The 20,984-nt window shown below is 42.6% G+C and overlaps 1 protein-coding gene across 1 annotated transcript; it reads right to left on the bottom strand.

Moving 5' to 3' along the window:
- Window positions 1-3,012: 3,012 nt before the first annotated feature.
- LOC118076827 (fructose-1,6-bisphosphatase 1) lies at window positions 3,013-18,765 on the bottom strand. Its single transcript, XM_035099936.2, has 7 exons — window positions 18,487-18,765; window positions 15,158-15,320; window positions 12,964-13,056; window positions 10,992-11,132; window positions 8,041-8,178; window positions 6,551-6,670; window positions 3,013-3,380 (listed from the first exon to the last, which is right to left on the bottom strand). The coding sequence occupies exons 1-7, from the start codon at window positions 18,654-18,656 to the stop codon at window positions 3,189-3,191; spliced, it is 1,017 nt and encodes a 338-aa protein (XP_034955827.1). The 5' UTR covers window positions 18,657-18,765; the 3' UTR covers window positions 3,013-3,188.
- Window positions 18,766-20,984: the final 2,219 nt, after the last annotated feature.

The following is a 20,984-nucleotide window of genomic DNA, read 5'->3' on the forward strand; positions in this document are numbered from 1 at the left end:
TTGAACTTACCTGTGCCTGGCATTATATTTTTTCACAAAGCAGTGTGAGGTTCCAGATTTTTACCCGGAGTTTGTGTTTTCTTTTCGAATGAGGCACACTGGAGTCTGTGGTGTCTTTATGATATATGGTTTATTTACACATATGTACAACCAGAGCCTACATCTCAAAAAGGTTTTGCTTCTTCCATAGCCGCAGCCTTGGATTCAAACAGACCACAAATATTGCTCTCAAAATGGACTGGCAGGCTAGTCTCACGAGGGCTGGTGGGCCTAATTTGACTTGTGGACTGAGGGGTTGCCCACCCACCACTGATTTATATAATTGTGTTCTGCTTCTACATGTATATTTTGGTACTGAAAATCAGGATATAAACTCAATGAACTAAATAAAACAAAATTAGTTGCATGTGTTTTGCCTTGTTTCATTGGCTAGCAAAATGAATAGAATATCCAGGGCAGGATTGAAGCATCAGCCTGAGAATGGAGTCGGCAGTAGCAGTGTAAGAAGGGTATGATGGCAAACGAAGAGCTTTCCCAGAGTCTTGAAACTGGCCCAAAGCAATTCTAAATTTAGCTCAGCAAGAGGAGAGTTGCGCCTGTGATGATTTAGCGATATCCAAAAGCACCTAAGGAGGATCTACAGACTTGTAGATCCTGGAGTGCTATTGCTCTTCATTACAGTTTCTATTCCCCTTCTCTTAGGACACTGAAGCATCTTCTTAATAAAATAGCATTATTGTAGAATGGTAGCAATGATGTTACAAACTGGACATCCATTTCTGTGTTGATTCCAATCTGGTGGCGCTTGAACTCTGCAAACTGAGTGATTCCATTTATTTTGTCACCCATGGTAAGAATCGTATTCCAGTTGGAACCCAATAGTGAAATGTGACCAAAGCACACCATAAAGTCTTTAAAAGTTTGTGGGTACCTTGGTGTAGTGGCTTGCAAAGCTGAATTGTAAGAATCTCTAAAGAAGGAGTGATAATAAGGATGCTTATTACCTTGTATGTATGTTGTATGTACAGAAGTGCAGTGATAAGTTTGGCATTTCCCAACTAGAACATTTTCCAGCCATATTTTATGTTTATTTAGAAGTAATTCCTGTTTGTTGCAGATTATTATGGTTTAGATTTGCAGTTTAACGTGCAATCAAAGGCTGCAGTTCTCAAGGAGCTTATTAAAACAACAACAACCAACAACACTAAACTCCATGGAACAATTAAATAGAATATGGAATAAGACTGCATCCTTGTCTCATATTTACACCATTGTATCTACCAGCATTTGGGTGGTGCTTTTGTGTAGTCAGCCATGAGAAGCTGAGGGACTACTGAGTTTTAAGACTGGTCCATAAATGCAATTTTCTGATAAAGTCCATTTTCTATCTGCAGCCTTTCAATTATTAACTTCATGAAAATGCTGTGGGAAATATATTAAGAATGAAAACTGCTTAATATTGTTCAATTCTATTATTCTTTCCTAAGGCCAGAGAAGAGTGGGCTTTGAAAACATGGCTCAATTCTTCCTTAATTCCTAGTCACACATGAAGTTCCCTTTACCACTGGCCCATGTTCTTCTCATTCACATTAACAGAGGCACACCCATGTTCCTACATACACACATGGGTACTCAGAAATGGAGGAGCCCCAGAGAATGTGGGACACCAGGAACCCATGGAGGTTGGGGGTCTCTCTCTGTGATGCATATATTCCACCTGTATAGAATACAAGTCATTACTTATTTCTATTATCCAATGGGCTAAAGCAGCTCCTACAAGATGCTATTTTCTTCCAAGTGAATGCAGATGCAAGTAGTCTGTGTTACCGACACCATCTGTAATAAGAGACTGTGACCTTTCACCAAATGCCAAAGTTCTTTAGACACTTGGAACGACAGTAACCAGTTTGGTAAATGCTGCTCTAGATGATCATTTGTTTGGAAATTTCCTTTGAGGATGAGTTTCTTATGCTTTCTTCTCTACAGAAAGCAAAGTAGAAACTAAAATGTGTGCTGATTTCTGTGTAGCTTGTAGAGATTAACAGATTTCTCCATTTCTTCTATTGTTTTGTGGGCTCCACTGCATATCTAGGGCTACCTGTCTTCTGGTTTAACTGATTTAGTATGTGTGTGAGTTTGAAGTAGCTTTCAGTTACTGCATGATGTGATCATGCAGTTGGGAGAAACTGTACAGACCAGTGGTCTGAACAAAGTCTAGATATCAACAGCGAATGCAATTCACCATTTAACACATTTCTCTCTCATGCTGTCGAGCCTTAAATTGTGAACTGCCATAACTCCTGTAATGAAAATTACATTAGTTAACTTGTTTTATGATCATTTGTATGGCTAGGGTTTTATTGTTTTACATTGTGTTATATATTCTGTTCTGGCCTTTGGCTAATATAGAAATGAAACTGAATTGTAGCTGTGGCTGACACATCTAATTAAACAGATGAATCAACTTTTTCATTTGGGATCTACCACTAAATTCCAATTATCAAACTAGGGGTAATATTGCCCATAGATATTTCATGACACAGTATCCTTTGTCTTATTACCCCCCCCCCTTTGGCAATTGCTGCCCTAAAGGAACAACGTGTGTACATATGAATACAGCCAGGATCTTCCATGCAGGAACCCACATGGTCAAACTTTGGCTTGGCTTTGTGTTGTGTGTAAACTGAACCAGTGTTTAGGGCAATTGAAATGGTTAGTTGTACAGAATAGGGTAGCTCTATCCCAATTGCCTAAGGGTGGGATATGGCTATAGCTGTAGCAGTATAATCCTGTGCTTGCTCTTCCGAAGCTGGAGATGACCACTGTTAACTGTGCTGCATGTGAGCTGAAATAAAAAAGAGGCCATAACAATTTCTGCCCATGTTCTGGATTAACCCTTCGCTCACATCATGGACACTCTAGTTTTTTCAGACTACCCGTGTATCCCTCTGATCTGCCCTGAAATTGCATGACTTCTACTACTTAAGTGGATTGTGTAAGTTACAAATGAAATAGCTTATTAGGTTTTTTTTAATGGCACAGCAAAACGCAATGAGTTTGCTTTTTATGCATAATGAAGTTATGGCTCTTTTGCATTCTGTAAATTTGCTTCAGTCCGTAGTATTGCAGAGTTATGATCTTTGGTCTAGTTGAAAGCCATTCCAATGGCAGATGCAGCTGCCCTCTCCTCATTTAGCCGAATGCTTCTTGACCATGGCTATGTATTCCTGCACATCGTCTGGAGACCCCAAGACAATAGGCACGCGCTGGTGAATGTTTTCAGGCACTATGTCCAAGACAGCCTCCTTGCCTGTTGTTGCAAGACCTCCAGCCTTCTCGATGATAAAAGCCATGGGGTTGCATTCATAGAGGAGCCTCAACTGGAATTACATATGTTAAAAATAACAGATCAGGCATCAGCACTGCACTTGAGCCAAATGCTATACTCACAAGAAGAGTGTGCTACAGTTGTATAGTGCTCTCTGCACAGGTTCTCTACATTGCAAATGTCCACATGATTACTCAGAAATAAGTTCCATTGTCTCCAACGGGGATTGCTCCCCAACAAGCATGCTTCTAATGGCAGTATTGGTGCAGGTAGGAAACCGAGGTTTTCTTCCCATGTTTATGCTTAGAGAGGCAGTGTGATATCATAGTTACATCCCCTCCAACATTCCTCCAATGAGTATAGGGACATCCTATTCTACATCTGGAAGCTTCTCCCAAGTTTGATTTCACCACACACATCAACATCAGTCACCTTGAGCCAATTGCAACCTCTCTGCCTCACCTATGTCACAGGATTGGTGTATAGAAAAAATGTGAGGGAAGGGATCATGTACAACACCTTCCACAGATAAGGGGAATGACATAAAATTTTAGCGGTAAGCTGCCTTGAGTCCCTGTCAGGGAAAAAGGTGGGGTGATGGTGATGGTAATAGAAAATGAGAATGATCCGGAACATACCAGAGAGTAAATCCTATGGAGCTCAATGGGACTTAGTTCTGAGTCAAAATGCTTCAGATGGCAGTGTAAGGCTGCCCAGTCTTGACTTAGTTACCTGGGAGTAAGCTCCATTGAATACAGTGGGGCTTCCTTCTGAGTAGACAGTGCCAGACTCCATTTGCAATAAGGGAATCAACACTCCTAAGAGAAATGTCTGGCTGCAGAAGCATTACGATGAAAGCCTTTTAAAAGTGGATTGGTGACCTTTTCCTTCGAAATTATAGGAAAGGCTTTGTATGCCAGCGTCACCATTTCCTTCATTTGGTGTAGGGATTTTATTTTCCATTTCTGCACTTGTACTCACTGCTTTTCATTGTCCCCTGAGACGTGGAGGATAAAGGAAATGCGGAGCATTCTGGGATCAAGTCAGAAACCAGGACTGCTTTTGTAATATTGGGTCAGTTGGAAGGGCTGAAGTTACAATAGGAATGGAGAAGCTGCAGCCAGTCCTTGTTGAGACTTCTTGACAGCACAGCATGGCCAGTGGTCAGGGATTATGGTAGTTCTGGTCCAACAGCATCTGAAGGGCCATAACTTCCATATTTCTGAGGTAGTTGGTTGGATCAGAACTGCAGAGAGACCCAGGTTAGAGTCCTCACTCAGTCATGAGGTTGACTGGATGATATTTATTCAGTCATTATCTCTCGGGCTAACTGAATTCACAGGGATATTATAAGGATAAAAATTGGGTTGGGGGAGTGGAGAGAAGAGTGGGAACTATGTACACCAGCGTGAGCTCTTGGGGGAAAGGCACACAGGTAAATGCACAGCTGGTCAACCAAAGCATACAAGAGGACAAAGCCTATTAACAGAAGTAGTACTGCTTTGCTCATAAGTAGAGGAAAAGGTCCTGTTTGTGACATTCTGTGTAAATGAGTAACTGCCTCTTATCTACAGGCTTGAGCAAGCATTGAAACAGATTAGTTTCTGGCTGAATAAACACTGGTCCTTCCCCTGACCAGTTAAGAGTAGGGAAAGAGTTTGCCATAGAAACCACTGCACTTTCTTCTCAATTGTTGGAAGTCTGAGATTATACTTGAATGCCATGTTAGAAAAATCTGAAAACTGAATGCAACTCAATAATGGTTGCTCTTTTGTGGAGCAGAGTATTCTGCTCCTTAAAATGATACTAGCCATCAAAATTGGCAATTCAGCAATTAAGCAGATTAGTCTTGCTGTGGTCTCATATGTCAGATATAGTCTATAAATTTCCCAGTTTTAGTTTATCCAGAATGAAGTGGTAGAATCCTGAGCAGTAGTGTGGACTACCACTTCAGGTTGCAGGCAGGGGGTGCCATTTTTATTTATTCTCTCATGTACCAAGTTTCCTGCAAAACTAAAAGAACTAGCACATCAGGACAAAGCTTCCAGCTCACTCCCTGCTGTGCTGGTTTTCTGATTGCAGAGTATGTTTAACATGAGGGGGGGCACTATAAGCACTTTAATTTTTAAATTTTGTTTATTAAATTCCTGTACCACCCTGCATCCAAGGATCACAGGGTGGTTTACAATATAAACAAATACAAAAATACATAACATACTAGCAAACGAAAACAATAATTCTCCCCCAATAGGATACCCCTATTCATGTATCTAGTGTATCATATCTAGTTTAGCCCCCGTTTCAAGTAATAAGCTCATAAAAGTTTAGCTTTAAGTTCCCCGAACCCAAGGGCCAGGGAAAGCTCTGTACGTCACAGGCGATTTGGGACAGGGTGTGTGAGAGAAATAAAGCTGAGCGCCTAAAGGAGTGATGCCAAAAAGTATTGCAACCAGTATTAACCTAATTAGCAAAGGGAAAGAAATCCAGCTGGTGCTTATAGATAACAACCTAGCCCAAGCGTATTTCATTCATGAGGCTCTGATCCAGCACACAAAAAGGCAGAGATTTCCCCCCAAGGATTGCTGACATTTTACCTACCGGTACCACTTCAGTAAATCCTTGCCTGGAAAATCCACCGTACCCCATTTTGTGCCTTTTAGAATGGGTGCTCTACTTACGTGATGAGCCCCTTACTATTTTTTTTTGTCTAGGTGCTTGTTTGTTTGTTTGTTTACTTACTAACTATACCAGCCTATACCCAGAGGTCTCAGGGCAGTTCGTTTCCCCAGAACTCCCTGCATTTGGCTGGGAGCATTACCCAGATAAAAGTTACACCATCACAGCGTTGCTCAATGTTGTCCTGTCTTGCATAGCAGAGAAGCCAGATATGTACTAGGGCAGGCACCCCCAAGAGGATCAGTGGTCAGGGATGATGGGAATTGTAGTCCAAAACATCTGGAGGTCCGAAGTTTGGGGATGCCTGCACTAGGGGGAGCCAAATGAAGACAGATGGTCCTACCACTCAGCTTACAAAGGGAAAGCATGAGTTCTCCCTTCCTTTTGTTAAATACAACAGTGCCTTTCTATGACCTTGACCAGAGTGCCAAGACTTTGATAACTAAACATGTAGTTTAGAAGGAAATTCAGTTGTAAAACATGAAGAAAATAGCAGCATCACATGATGAATTCTTGTAAAAATTAGGCATGTGCTAGCTATGTTACCTTTCCCTTGGGGCTCTTTGAATTGGCTGGATATAGGAAGATTCCTCCATACACCAGGGTACGATGCACATCAGCAACCATGGAACCAATGTATCTGCTGCCATAGGGAGAGCTACCATCCTAGAACAGAAGATTGGTGAAATATTGTACAAGTGTCCTGAAGTTCTACATTCCCCAGACTGATGTGAAATGGATAGCAGCTACCTCTGTCCCAGGCTGGGTCCAGATGGCAGCTTCCTGGTTGGGTGCTGAAGCATCCAATGGGAAGGACAGGAGGTGTCCCCAATAAATGGAAGAAGCCCTTTTGCCCAGGCCATCACTAGGCTCACTATAGGGAAGCCAGCCATGCAAATGTCAGCCATGCCTCTAAGTCACACAAGAAGACAAGGAATCAGCAAACGCTGAAGCACGCCATCTGTGCAGACTGCAACGAAATTACAACATTCCTATGCTGTAGGAAAAGCAAGCCAGTCAGTATGTGCAATGCTCACTCATGTGCCTATTGTACTGTGTTTACCACTGCCTATCAGAAATTCCCAGACAGTACAGTGGTACCTTGGTTGTCAAACTTAATCCACTCTGGGAGTCCGTTCAACTCCCGGAACCATTCAAAAACCAAGGTGCAGCTTCCGATTGGCTGCAGGAGCTTCCTGCACTCAATTGGAAGCCGCAGAAGCCACGTTGGATGTTCGGCTTCCGAAAAACATTCGTAAACCAGAAAACTTACTTCCAGGTTTGTGATGTTCAGGAGCCGATTTGTTTGGGAGCCAAGCCATTCAACAACCAAGTTACCATGGTACTTATGAACGGTGTGAAGCTAACAATTCACACATCTTCCAATCCATTTCCCTAAGAAGAGTTTTCACACCAGGAAACTTCTAATGTTCATACCAAATTTTAAGGGTATTTGGACATGCCACAATGGCTATATGGGCTATATCCTTGCTTTTCATTTTGCACCCACAAAATTGTTCCCAAGCTTTGTACAAAAAAAAAATTGGGTGTTGGATCCAGAGAAGCCTCTTTTGTTGGAGAAATGTGCTTTTGACCCAACACACAGGCGAGGGTCCCTGACCTTTAAAGCCCTAAACGGCCTCGGTCCAGTATACCTGAAGGAGCTGAGGGCCTTCTGGCGGTCCCCTTGCTGCGAGAAGCCAAGTTACAGGGAACCAGGCAGAGGGCCGTCTCGGTAGTAGCACCCACCCTGTGGAACGCCCTCCCACCAGATGTCAAAGAGAAAAACAACTACCAGACTTTTAGGAGACATCTGAAGGCAGCCCTGTTTAGGGAAGCTTTCAATGTTTAATAGATTATTGTATTTTAATATTCTGTTGGAAGCTGCCCAGAGTGGCTGGGGAAACCCAGCCAGATGGGTGGGGTATAAATAATAAATTATTATTATTATTAAAACAAATACATATGGACTAAAATAAATGTTATCTTCCAGAATATCTTGATAGCAAATTTCTTTGCAGGATGTGAAAGCTTACCTGTGGAAATTTTTTGTTTTTGAGATATTCTGTGACAGCAGGGTCAAAATATGCTGCGTATCCCTCGTTGAGGCTGTAGATATTTCCCTTTTTCTTTATTTTTACATCTCTGTTGACCAAAATGAATTCCCCAATGGCCTAGCGTAAGAAAAAAAGCAAGCATTATCATTTGTACAGCATACACTTTATTCCTGATTAAATTGCATTCATCATTTACAAAACAAAACAAAAAGTACCGCCACATGAATCGGTGTCGGACAAGTTAATACAGGCAAAATAGTGCATGTCTACAAATGAGGACCAGCCAGAGCATTGCAATTCCCTTGTGAAGGTATTAACAAGAGCCCTATGTGAAGGAGCGTGAGGTTTTAACTGGGTTTGGTAGAGTCACAGATAAAATTTGCTTTTTGTCTCTTAAGAGTGTTAGGCTGCTAGGGTTGTAGTATGGACTGTTGGGATCTGAAGCAGTATATAAATATTGGGGCGGGGGGGGGGGGCGGGACATCAAGCACTTAGGAATACCTTTTCCAATATCCTGTTTACTAGGACAGCACCTCAAAACAACCTTTATCAATCTTGCCCTGTTGAAACTAGAATGCTCATGAAACCATTTGTAGGCAATGACTACACTGTCATTTCTTCACAGTTGTTTGAAGGAAAAATGCTACTACATACATAGAACGTTACAGTCTAGCTGCTAAAAAAGAAAGAAAAATAAAGCAAAGGACATGCAACCACTTGAGATATACATATTGGAGAATGCCGGGCTCTAACAATAGAAAATAAACTCCAGTTTTTTTAAACTGAACAAACATGGGAAAATCCAAGCAAGGCTATGCAACCTTGCTTCACCTAGAAAGCAATTTTAATTGAAGCTGCATGGCATCTGTTATATTGAAACATGCTTTCTATTGTAGAAACACAAAGAGGAAAAGATTCTAGGATCTTTAAGGTGCCTCTCTTTCTGACACATGCGCGCGCGCACACACACATGAACATCCCACTTACTCTTTAAGACATCAGATGTAATCTGAAAGTGTACAAGAACATCTGTTAACATGCTTATGTTGAGATGTAGATGAACAGAAGACAGTAGCCATTTCAAAACAAGGCTGAGGAAATCATGCTGCCTTAAATTCCAAGCTCATTAAATGTGTGGTTAGCCAGTGGCTCTCCAGATGTTGTTGGATTCCATCTCACACCTGCCCAATCTCACGTGACCAGTGATGGGAAGGCGAGTCCAGCAACAAATGAAGAATCATGATTAGCCACCCTACACACTTGTGCTAAAACGAAAGGCAGCCTTCATGTACCAAAAGGGTTTAATGTCCTGGAAGTCTCAATTTGAATATGATGCATAATCACTTTTCAGGATCGTTTGCATTCTGTGGAGATAATGACTGACCAAAAACCTGATTCTGCGGTGGGATGCTTTTGATAACCTCTGTTTTCTATGCTGCTGTGTCTCATTATACAGACTGCAGGACATGCAAGGCTTAGTATACTGGCATAGCTGCCAAGTTATCCCTTTTTTAAAGGGATTTTCCCTTATGCTGAATAGGTTCCTCGCGAGAAAAGGGAAAACTTGGCAGCTATGGTATACTGGATGGGGGCGGGGAAAATAGTCAACTCTTTTCTTTCTTTTTGTCCTAATGAGAGCATTTCAAGTTTGGGATATTTTTAGGAACCAAGACAGTGCAAGCACCAGCTCTTGAGTGAAGCTGCACACAAAGTGTACACTGGGTTTGCACTCAACTCAGTATGCCACTATGATGGAATCCAGGGCCCCCTACTGGCACCTGCAAGTAACAGGCTGGGTGGCACCTTGTTCTTTCTATCTGCTATTCAGAGCTTAATAATAATAATAATAATAATTGTACCCCACCCATCTGACTGGGTTGCCCCAGCCACTCTGGGTGGCCGGCTTCCAGCATATAAAAAACATAATAAAACATTAAAGAGCTTCCCTATACAGGGCTGCCTTCTAAAGGTTATATAGATGCTCATCTCTGTGACTTCTGATGAGAGGGCATTCCACAGAGTGGGTGCCACTACTGAGAAGGCCCTCTGCCTGGTTCCCTGTAGCTTCACTTCTCGCGCCAGAAGGCTCTCGGTGCTGGATCTCAGTGTCCAGGCTGAATGATAGCACATCTGAATATGGAATGTCTAGCTATCCTGGCTGATAGCTATCCATCGGTGGAAATGAAGTAGAAGAGACTGAAGGAGCTCTGCATGAGTGGAGATGAGCAATGGTGGGAGTGACTTAGCAGGGCGAATACGATATGTAGCATCCCTGTATTGGGAAGTTTTTAATATTTGACGTTTTATTATATTTTGCTGGAAGCTGCCCAGAGTGGCTGGGGAAACCCAGCCAGATGGGCAGGGTATAAATAATAAAATTGTTGCTCCTGTTGTTGTTGTTTTCTAGAGGAGAGATGGGTAATCTTTAGCCCTCCAGATGTTGTTGGAATATGACTTCCATCATCTCTGACCATTTGCTATGGTGGCTGTGACTGATGACTGATGGGAGTTTGAATCCCAGATCTGGAGGACCACTGGTTGGCCACTTGCATTTTAGAGACACCAACTGCTTCCAATTATTATGTTGAAAATTCTGTACAATTTTTATCTTGTTAGTCCTACAACAACCCTGTATTTTTTTAATTTCAATTTTACTTAAAAAAGGGCATCTGTTATATTAAAAAAGGGATTGAAAGATTGCAAGTATTTGCAACCCCTCCGTTTGTTTGATGCTCACATGCATACTTTGGTCCTTTAAAAAGTATTACTTCACTTGACATTTTTATGGTGGAATAAGCTCTATTAATTTCCCTTAGAATAAGGGAATCATTTCCCATTTGTATAAAATGATAAAAATATTAAAGTCTGCTTTTAAAAAAAGCATGATAACAAACAATAATAGTTTCATAGGCCATAATAGCATTCCTTACCGGATCAAGCATGAAACAGTTGACACCACTTTCGAGAGCGAGAACAAGCATGGTGGCACTGCCATAGAGGGCATAACCAGATGCCACAAGGTTGCGCCCAGGTTGCAGAGCATCTTTCTCAGACGGTGCACCAGGAGAAGCCTTGAATAAGAGAAGAACATAGGAAGCTGCTTCATGCAGAGAAAGGCCATTGGCAGAGAAAGGCCATCGAGCATTGGCAGGGGCTTCCCAGTGATTCAGACAGGCGTTATTCCCAGCTCTATGTGGAGATTCTGGGGACTGAAACTGGGATCTGAACCTGGGGACTGAACCTGAGATCTGCTCTACCACTGGAGCTATGACCCTTTCCCCAAGAACCTTAAAATCTGGACATTAAAAGCTTTTAACTTTAAGCTGTTGTTCTCTTCCCATGAAGCATCAAATATGGAGATGGTTAAAGAAAGAGGAAGTGCCAATGCCAGGAGCTAAAACAGAATTCTATGAGGCTGGCACAAGTTTAACGGCTCCATTTAGTGCTGGAGAGGAGTGGAAGCTGTGTGGGACACTTGCCTTTCCTCATCATTGTAGCAAACTATTAATCTGAAGTATCTCATTACAACTTCTGCTTGGCTAGCAAACAACTTCATTATTGGTTTGTGTGGTTGTTTATCAAATTAGGTTGCGTAAGGAATCACGTGACTATCAGTCTCACGTATGGCCCTGCTTGTGGGTTTAAAAGTCATGCGGCTTGCAGTTGCCATGTCCACAAGCATTCCATCTCAGAATCCTTGGAGGTGGGCACTGGATTCAGAGAACATGTGGCACAAGGCCCAATTCCCTCCCCTTTCCCTTTTAGAGTTTTAGAACTTGGAGGTGGTATGTTGTACCCACAACTGTTTTTTACAAGAGTAAGGGGTCCCCAACAAAAAGTAGAGACTCCTGCCCACATTATCTATCTTCCAATTTAGGCTCCAAGTGCATCCCTGATTGGCATACCCATATGCGAGTGAAAAGGGAAAACTTACATGAATTATTAAGCCAATTGTATACATGCCAAAGTTGCATTGGAGGAATATTTGAGAGTCAAGAATGACAACACTGAGCTGGATAGGCCACTGGAAGCTCCTTTTGACCCTTACATAGTAAACAAGCATAAAATGACTGAGACCTGGCTGTCAAAACACTATCTTATTTTGCTGTTTGGCTGAGGTTAGTTTTTAAGTTCCAGAGTATATGATTCAAATACATCTTATCCTAGAAGCTAAACAATTAAAACAGGGTGTGTGCCTTAGACACAATCAGCTATCAGCTTGCATATTTAAATACATGTTAGTCCAGAACTTCAGGTCTTTTTAAACAGTTTAACTGCCTGTCAAAATAAGGTGCAAGTAATATCCTCTCTGGAGTTAACAGAACTCTTACAAACACAAGTGCTTTGAGGATTACAAAGCAAGTTTGCATGTTATGCTGCAATATAATTTCCTTGTGTGAAATGTCATTAAAAACCATGGAACGGATGCCATTAAGCCCAATCCACTTCAACAAAAGAAAATCTGATATAATTTTATTTTTGTTTTGCACATAACATTCACTATGTTCAGTTAACCCTTGTCCCTACTGACTGACTTTGAGAACTAAAATGTTCAATATTCATATAAGCAGAAACCCACTCCTCAAAGCAGTGTATTTTGTTCATTACAGTGGAACCTCAGTTTACGCCTACGTCCGTTTACAAAAAACCCCGTTTACGAATGCCACGGACCCGGAAGTGTTTACATCTGGGTTCCGCGGCGTCAGATGCGCAGAAGCAATCTGCGCAGCACATGCATGCACAGAAGCGCTCTATCGGCGCTTCGCGCATGCGCATGCCTTCGGCAAGTGAATGCTTCGGCAAGCAAACGCCTCTGCGAAACGGATTGCGTTCGCAAACCGAGGTACCACTGTACTCCTATTACCTCACTACTTCCGTAAGCAACCATTAAATATATCCTACCTTTCTGTAGATAGCAAAAATGGTCCCAATAGAAACAAGGCAGTCGATGTTCGATGACCCATCAAGTGGATCCATGCAGACGATGTATTTGCCCTAGAAGATAGAAACATTCAAATATTATTAAAATAAACTAGATGTGTATGGTGCTTGTTTCACTGCTAAAATACTCCAACTGAATAATGCTTTTGAGGGTGATTTCAGGCAACTTTCACACTAATGATGGCTCAATTGCCAATGGCTCTTATGTAGATGAGGATTAAGTGAGAAAGGAGAATCATCTTAAGTGAGTTAGGTACCCACAGCCTTTTTTAATGTAGTTTTTATTAAAGATTTCTTGGTTTACAAAAGTATGTGTAATGTCTCTTTTTTCAAGTTACATTTTCTACATATCAGTTTCATTTGTTGAGACATTAGTGTTACATTAGGAAGAAAAGGGGGAAAGAGGGGGAGGGGCAGTGGTGAGTGGGGGTGGAGTCAGGTGGCGATATTTCTGTTTTACTTAATGTGTGTGGGGAGTTTGTGTCAGCGTCACTAGTGAAGGTTCTCTTTACTATTCGCTTGTGTGACACAGGGACAAATGGAAGAAGACTCATTCACCTCTGTATGGCTCCCCTTTATCACATACACAGCCCAACAAGACGACAAGAATCCACCAACAGCATATGAATCAATATGGCTAACCTGGTTCAAAAACACCCACCTATCCCACTCCACATGAAAACAAAGTTCACCACAGCCAATCACAAACAAACAACCACACCCTAGGCCAACAGGGGAGGGCTGTTGTACAAAACTGATTAAACTTTTGTTAATCTGATGAAAATTGTTGATGGCAGGGATAGCCAAAGTGGTGCCCCCAATATGTTGCTCAGTTCCAAATCCCATCAGCCCCAGCCATCATGGCTTCGCTGGGGCAGAGGTTCTCTCCTTGCTCCTTCTCTCTTTCATTACTGTGCACTTACCAACATCCCATGCTCTTCCTCCCTGTGCTTTTTTCTGCTACCATCACACTCTCCCAAATCTACCTGCCATCTTATCAGGCATGCAAGGGCATTGCCCGTGCCAGCTTCACAGTGCTGCACTCCCAGTCCCTAACACACATTAGTAACACTCGCACAGCTTTATTGCGGTCCATAGAAACAAAATACACAGTACGACAACAACAACAGCATATATCAACAGTTATAAAGGTGTAAGATCGGCCTTGCTAGCCAACAGAGGAGCTTTAGCCTGTACGTACTGATTTCTGCTGGACTCCAACTGCCAACAGCCCCAAGCATGCATGGTCACTGGTCAGGGCCAATGGGAGTTGTAGTCCAGTAACACGGGGAGGACCTCAGGCCCTGCTGTGCAGCAGTTGTGGGGTGTGGGCCTGCCACTTCTATCCTCCCAGGAAATGTGTGCCTCCTGCATCAGTAACAGGATACTTTTTGAATATCTCAACCAACTGGTGATTTTACATAATAGTGTTATGTGTTTGCTGAAGGAGTCCATGCTGGCATATAGAAGATGGCAAGGAAAACAAGCCCTGTATTTGGTCCCATTGAAGGAAGTTGAAGTCAGTTCCATACTGGTGGGGCTGAGTGCTGATAGGCAGACTTGCCTCAACATACCTTCTTCAAAACTTCCTCAGATAATCCAAATTAATGAATTTGCTGTAGCTGAGGCAACAGGAGCAGGAGTTTAGAGTGAACATAATCTAGTTTAGCCCTGACAGGAGTTATCAGGAAACGTGGAATACCAATCCCACATTTGACAAGATAACGGGAATCGGAGGCTGGGCAGGACTTAGCATGGAGAAATAGGTGGATGGAAAGGGTATTTACTCTCTCCGCTCATCAATTATCTTCTGCAAAATGCCTTTTCCTGGCTGTTTTTCCTGCAGTTTGGGAAAACTTGGGTGAATCAACAGGCACTGAAAAGCTTATACACACCCCTTTTGCCTACCAATTCTCCCCTACCAATGCCCTCCCTACCATTTATCAACACAAGAATGGGGGCCATTTCCCTCATAATGTCTAGCTAGCACCACAGGCAACAGAGCAGAGCCTGCTTACGTTTTCTGACCTCAGAAGGGCAATGCCCTTTGTCCTGCTTTCTGTATCTTAAGTTAATTTTTACATGTTTAAAGAGACAGCTGTTGCTCAATGCCAATGGGAAAGCAAGCATTGGGATAGTTTCGAGAGGTACTGACTTGTTTATCTTCTTCCACTATAATGGCATCTTTGTTTTCTTCAGAGACAATCATACAAGTTGTGAAAGATGACTTCAGCATGTTGATCACCATGTCATTGGAAAGGACATCCAGTTTCTTGACTTGGTCTCCTGTGACATTGGTAGAACCCGCAATGCCATATCTGAATGGGGAAGAATAGATGACCAGTAAAAGATTGGGGTGTGTGTGTTTAAATAAGTAGGGCACATGTCCCAGCCACCCTTGTATCAAATATGATTTAGGTATCTCACACGGATCCCCGAATAATTTGGTTCCACCAGGTCTTGTTATCCTTGGTTAGGGCTGCACCGTATCTTTCAATAATTAGTTAGAGTTCTATATTGAGACAGGTAGGCAAGAAACACATAGACAAGTATCTTGACTTATTAAAATATACAGTGGTACCTCTACTTACGAATAACTCTACTTATGAATGTTTCTACTTACGAATGGAGCTCCGTCCGCCATCTTGGATGCGGTTTAGATAGGATTTTTTCTACTTACGAATTTTTAGATAGGGTTGCTTCTACTCAACGAATTTTTTCTCCCAATGCATCCCTATGGGATTCGACTTACAATTTTTTTCGACTTACGAATGTGCGTTCAGAATGCATTCCATTCGTAAGTAGAGGTACCACTGAGGAAGGTACAGCAACTGGGGCTTTCAGTAGAACTCCTCCGCTCAATGTCCTTACAATCTGCCAAAGCCACAGTCATAACTATGTTGTGGGTCATTGAGGCTGGACAGGACTTAGCATGGAGAAATAGGTGGATGGAAAGGGTATTTACTCTCTCAGCTCATCAATTATCTTCTGCAAAATGCCTTTTCCTGGCATTTCCAAACTGATTTTTATTTTCTAACTCTCAAAAAAGACCACACCACCCTTCTTAATTTTCATTTTAATTCTTAAAACCTTAATACACTAGTACGTTCTCTTACATCTCTTCAACTCTTTAGAAAGTGCTGAAAACTGCAACAGTGTAAATAAAAATATTCTCACAGCACCTGATATTTCTACAACAAATTAAAAATAGCTGCAAAAGATGCCAATAGTTTTATTTCCACTCCCTGAAAGAGAATTGCCTGAAGAGAGTGAGCATCTAGCAGTTTCCCCCAATGCGATCCAACCGGTTAAGCACTTTTAAATCTCACTGATTTGAACCAAGAAGACTTTAATTCATGGTTAACTTTCCATCTGAAATAGATGGGACTTAAAATGGCTTATTTTTAAACTGCCAAATATATATATTTTCAAATGGGACAAACTAATTATTTGACCTTTGTCAAGGCTGGATTGAGCAAGGGAACTCATGTGTGATTGAAGTAAGCACTCAGATATTTTAAAAAGTGTACCTTGAACTGTAAATATCTCCTTGCTCCAATGCAACAAAGCTGTCCAGATTATAATCAAAGAGGGCAAAGGCTAAAGCTTGCTTCTGTATTTATCTTAAATTCTTTTGATGCTACCGTTTTGCTTATGTAACCTTGTATTTTAAATGTTTAATATCATATAATTGTAATGAATTCATGCCATAATAAAATCACATAGATAAAATGTGAATACCACCCAGGACCACGTAGTAAGAAATTCCGCTGAAATGTTGTCTGAGTAACACATTAACAATAATGCAGATAAGAGAGTCACAGCGTATCAATAGCACCATAAACGGCTACTGTTCAACTTTGTTTTAAATTACCTATATCTTGCAATTGAGGAAAGACCAACATAACTGCCTGATCAAGAGTTTTAACGAAATATGTGCAAACAGATGTACACATGGAGAGTGTCAACATCAGTGCCTCTGTGCTTCCTCTTTCCATGGAGATGGAATTACAAAATGTTGCACTTTCATCATGACTTGCTCATGAAAGAGCAAGGTTTCATTGTGAGATCTGTACTTCAAGGCTTTTTCGGTTTTCAGAAGGGAGGGAAAAAAATGCATTTATATTGTGTTCCAAAAGACAAAGAAAAATGGGACTACACCAAAGCTTCCTAAGCAAGGGTGCTTTTCTTCTCTTTCCTGTAGTGCTCTGAAATACTGTCAACTAATTTTTATATCCAGTTTAATTTATGTTCAGTTCATTCATTTATGTTTCCACGGAGAGGAGAAAACTAAACAGGAGTAAGCCACCAACAGCAACAGCTTTAAAATGAGATTTTAAAAATCATGGACTGTTGGCGGTCATTATGGCTGTATGTCTCTCAATACTAGTTGCTGGGGAACAGAAGTGGAGAGCCTAGATGTCAACTTTGCGGGTTTCCCATAGGCATTTGGTTGACCGCTTTGAAAACAGGATGCTGGACTAAGCAGACCTGTGATCTGATCCAGCAGAGCTGCTCTTACGTTATGTTGTGCATACAGGTTATGAAGAAATAGTGCATCACATGAAGTAACCTTCATACTGGCATGCAGCACCAGATTAAAATGCAGCCCCAAGATTTCCATTAGACAGGATGTGAAATATCCTAGTGCATGTCATAAATATGGATATTGTATTAGATAGTTAGCAAATGAAACTTCATTGCCAAGATGAAGTATGTGATAGAATGAAAGGAACCCAGGACAGTAGAAAATTAGGGCTTGGGAGTTAATTACTTGATAGATGCTAATTTAAGGAGATTTTGAAAGCAAATGGCATCATAAACACTGGTCTAGGCCCTAGAGAGACCCAGATAAAGATATGAGTAGGTATTCAACTTAGGTTTTACTCAAGAGTAGAGCTATTAAAGAGTAGAGCTATTAAAATTAATGAGCGCGACTAAGCAAGCACATGTCATCAGATCTATGCTAAGAAAACCTTAGTTGAATACCACCCAGGGAGTATTTGGGCCCTGGACTCTTTTTCAAGCAAAGGCAACATTTGCTGGCATCTTGGTGGATCCTGGGCTGCTTCAGAGTCCCAAGCAGAAACCTCAGGAAAGAGGTGATGTCCAGAAAACATAATATAGGGAAAGACCACTTTCAGGTTTTGGAGGGGGAGTAATTTGCCACTAGACTACTGGAAGGTGTTTCCTTGATGTTTTGTGGGGCCCCAGACTTTTCTGGACTACAACTCCCGTCATTTTTACCTATTGATTATGCTGGTCAGGCTTATGGGCGTTGGAGTAAAACACCCGAGGGAGCCACACCTTCTCCTGCGCTAAAGCCCAGTGCTGCTGACCCGGGACACTTGGCAGAAGATCTGGGGTGGGGGGACTGAGAAAGGAAAACCAAAGCGCCTCTCCCCGCTTAGGGAGGAGCAGCGACAGGCGAATTCAAGGCGAGGGCTGCTTCTCCTTGCGGAGAGAGGTACTCAGCGGACTCACAGGTTGGCGATGCCCGCCTTGCGCACGGCGGTGGAGATGGCCTTGATAGCCGTGCACAGCGAGTTCAGGAGCTGCGTGAGCTCCCCTGTGCCCCGGGCTTTCCTGCCTTCCTCCATCACAAACCGAGTCAGGGTGGTCACGTTGGTGTCGAAGGTGGATCGGTCCGTCATGGTGACTGACACCAAAAGCGTCGGCGGCGGCGAGAGGTTTGCTGTAGCTGCGCTCTGGAGACAACAGCTTTCTCTGGAGTCCGGAACTATCTACCACTCCGGGGCGAGAAAAGTGGGCGGAAGGAAAGAGGCGTCGACCTTCCCTCGCTCAATGGACCAATCCTGCCAGGGGGCGGGGGGCAGCCGCGCCCGCGAAGCCCTATCCCGGCTCAGGGGCGGGGGAAGGAATTTAGGCACCTCGTTGTGTATCCAGGTGTTGCAACGTTCCATCGCTGGACCCCTCCGGAGCTGTTAGAGATGCTGGGCGGAGGTGCTGGAACGCAGCTGTGCTCGCGTGGAAGGGAGAGGCGGAGGAGGGGGAAAGTAGAAGCGGGAACCAAAGAAGAGGAAGGCGGACCGGGGAAGTGGGGAGGGAGAGCGCGGAGGTTGGCTCTCTGCGGCGGCTCTGGGCGTCTTTTTGCCGCGTTCTGTTAGCACTGGGCGGGGTCCGGGGAACTTCCTTGTCCTCGTGATAAGTGGCAATTTAGGCGGAACTTGGTATAGGGATCCTCTTGGGGACTTCGTTATTCAAGCCCTTCAAAGGCAAAAATAAAAATAAAAAGAGTGGTAAGAAAATTAAATAGGATTCGCGGGGGGGGGGGGTTTCAGAATGTTACAACCACTGGAGCGTAATGTATTCTTATTCTTCAGGAGCAACAATGTTTTTAGTCGGCTGGTAGCTTCTGCACCCTAGTGGACTCAGCTAGATTGGTAAAGAAAAAGCGTTTTGTCTGCGACATAACACTGTGACGCCAGATGGCGCTGTGGAATTCCGTTTTTTGGCAACAGCGATTTCTCAGTACAGTACAGCCTATAAAGGTTACGACGCATTTTTTCTGAAACGCTCTTTGGATGTGTCTAGAACCAGCCTGTGACAGTTACTATTACTATTAATGACTATCCGATCTACTAAGAATACCTTCCAAATGAAGAAGCATTTTTTACTTTCGAAGTAGGTGCCTTCCTTTGCCGAAGATGCATGGTGTTGGAAGGTCCGATGCATAGGAGGTCCGATGCAGGATGCAACTCTCTAAGAAGTGGCTGTCAAGCGAAGGAGAGCCCCACATGCCCCCCCCCCCAAGACAACTGTTCCGCTGTCAAGAAGCCCTTTCCCTTAAATATCCCCACGTCTCTCACTTTCGTACAGCTTTTATCGTTAGGACGTTTCTCCTGATGTTTAGCTGAAATCAACTTGCCTGTCATTTCCACCAGAGAACATAGGAGGCCAAGGTCCCTTTATGCCCCCCCCAAAATATTTGAAGGGGTCAACCCCCCCCCCCAGTTCATGGGCATTGTCATTCAAATGGTTTGTGTACACAGTGACTTTTGATGGATTAAGCACAGCGGAGCTTATGTGGGCCTCCCCAATATTTTATTCAAGTTGGCCAGAGAACCAGCCGGTCTTCATGCTCTTCATGATGAGAGCCCTTCAGATATATGAAGTCCACTGTCACCAGTGCATACTGTCCTGCCTGCATCCTATTCTCACAGTGCCAACCTGCAGGAAACCTACAGATGGGACATGAGCACAGGAACACTCCCCACCCCAGTTTCCAGCAGCTGGTATTCAGAAGCTTTGCTGCCCCAGAGCACAGCCAACGTAGCTGGTAGCCAGCAGTAGCCTTCTCCTCCATGAATCGAATCTCTTCTAAAGCCCTCTAGGTTGGTGGCCATCACTGCCTCCTGTGGGAGAGAGTCCCATGGTTCCACTATGTTCTGGGTGAAGAAGAACTTTCTTTTACCTGTCCTGAATCTTCCAACGTTCAGTTTCGCTGGATGTTCATGAGTTCTAGTCTTCTCTCTTTGCATCCAATACTATATGTCACTTTATTCTGAATATATCGTATTTGTTACTTAACTGGAAATTCGTTTTCTCTCTTTCCCCCTTATCCTACATATTTATATTTAATGTAAAAAAACTCGTCACTGTCATGCAACTCCATATGTTGGACATGGGCAACCTCACATGCTATAGCAATGTTTTGAAATGGAATTCCTATTAACTTGTTTAACACATAACAAAATATGTTCATATATATACACATGACCAAAAGGGCTATTTAACAAAAAAATATTACAGATAAATGCACATGCCCGATTTATTTAGCTTTAAAGCAAAAAAAAATCAGGATTTAAGCTTCATACACAACATTAGCTCATGAGTTAAGCCATAAATGATTTAATTCAAATACATAGCAATATTGTGCTTAATTGTTTTATTCCTAGTTGTTCCTGCTAAACACAGGAAGGGAACTTCATGAATCAGATTTTCAAATTAGCTCAACTTCT

This window comes from Zootoca vivipara, chromosome 11, assembly GCF_963506605.1.
Source record: "Zootoca vivipara chromosome 11, rZooViv1.1, whole genome shotgun sequence".
Classification (NCBI taxonomy): domain Eukaryota; kingdom Metazoa; phylum Chordata; class Lepidosauria; order Squamata; family Lacertidae; genus Zootoca; species Zootoca vivipara.

What these genes read in the sequence shown, in the direction of transcription:
- LOC118076827 (XM_035099936.2), bottom strand. Translation starts at nt 18,656, where the DNA reads ATGACGGACCGATCCACCTTCGACACCAACGTGACCACCCTGACTCGG. An exon ending in TTTTTGCTATCTACAGAAAG is followed by an intron (nt 11,133 to 12,963) that starts GTAGGATATATT and finishes CTCTTATTCAAG; the next exon opens with GCTTCTCCTGGTGCACCGTC. An exon ending in AAAACAAAAAATTTCCACAG is followed by an intron (nt 6,671 to 8,040) that starts GTAAGCTTTCAC and finishes CTTCTGTTCTAG; the next exon opens with GATGGTAGCTCTCCCTATGG.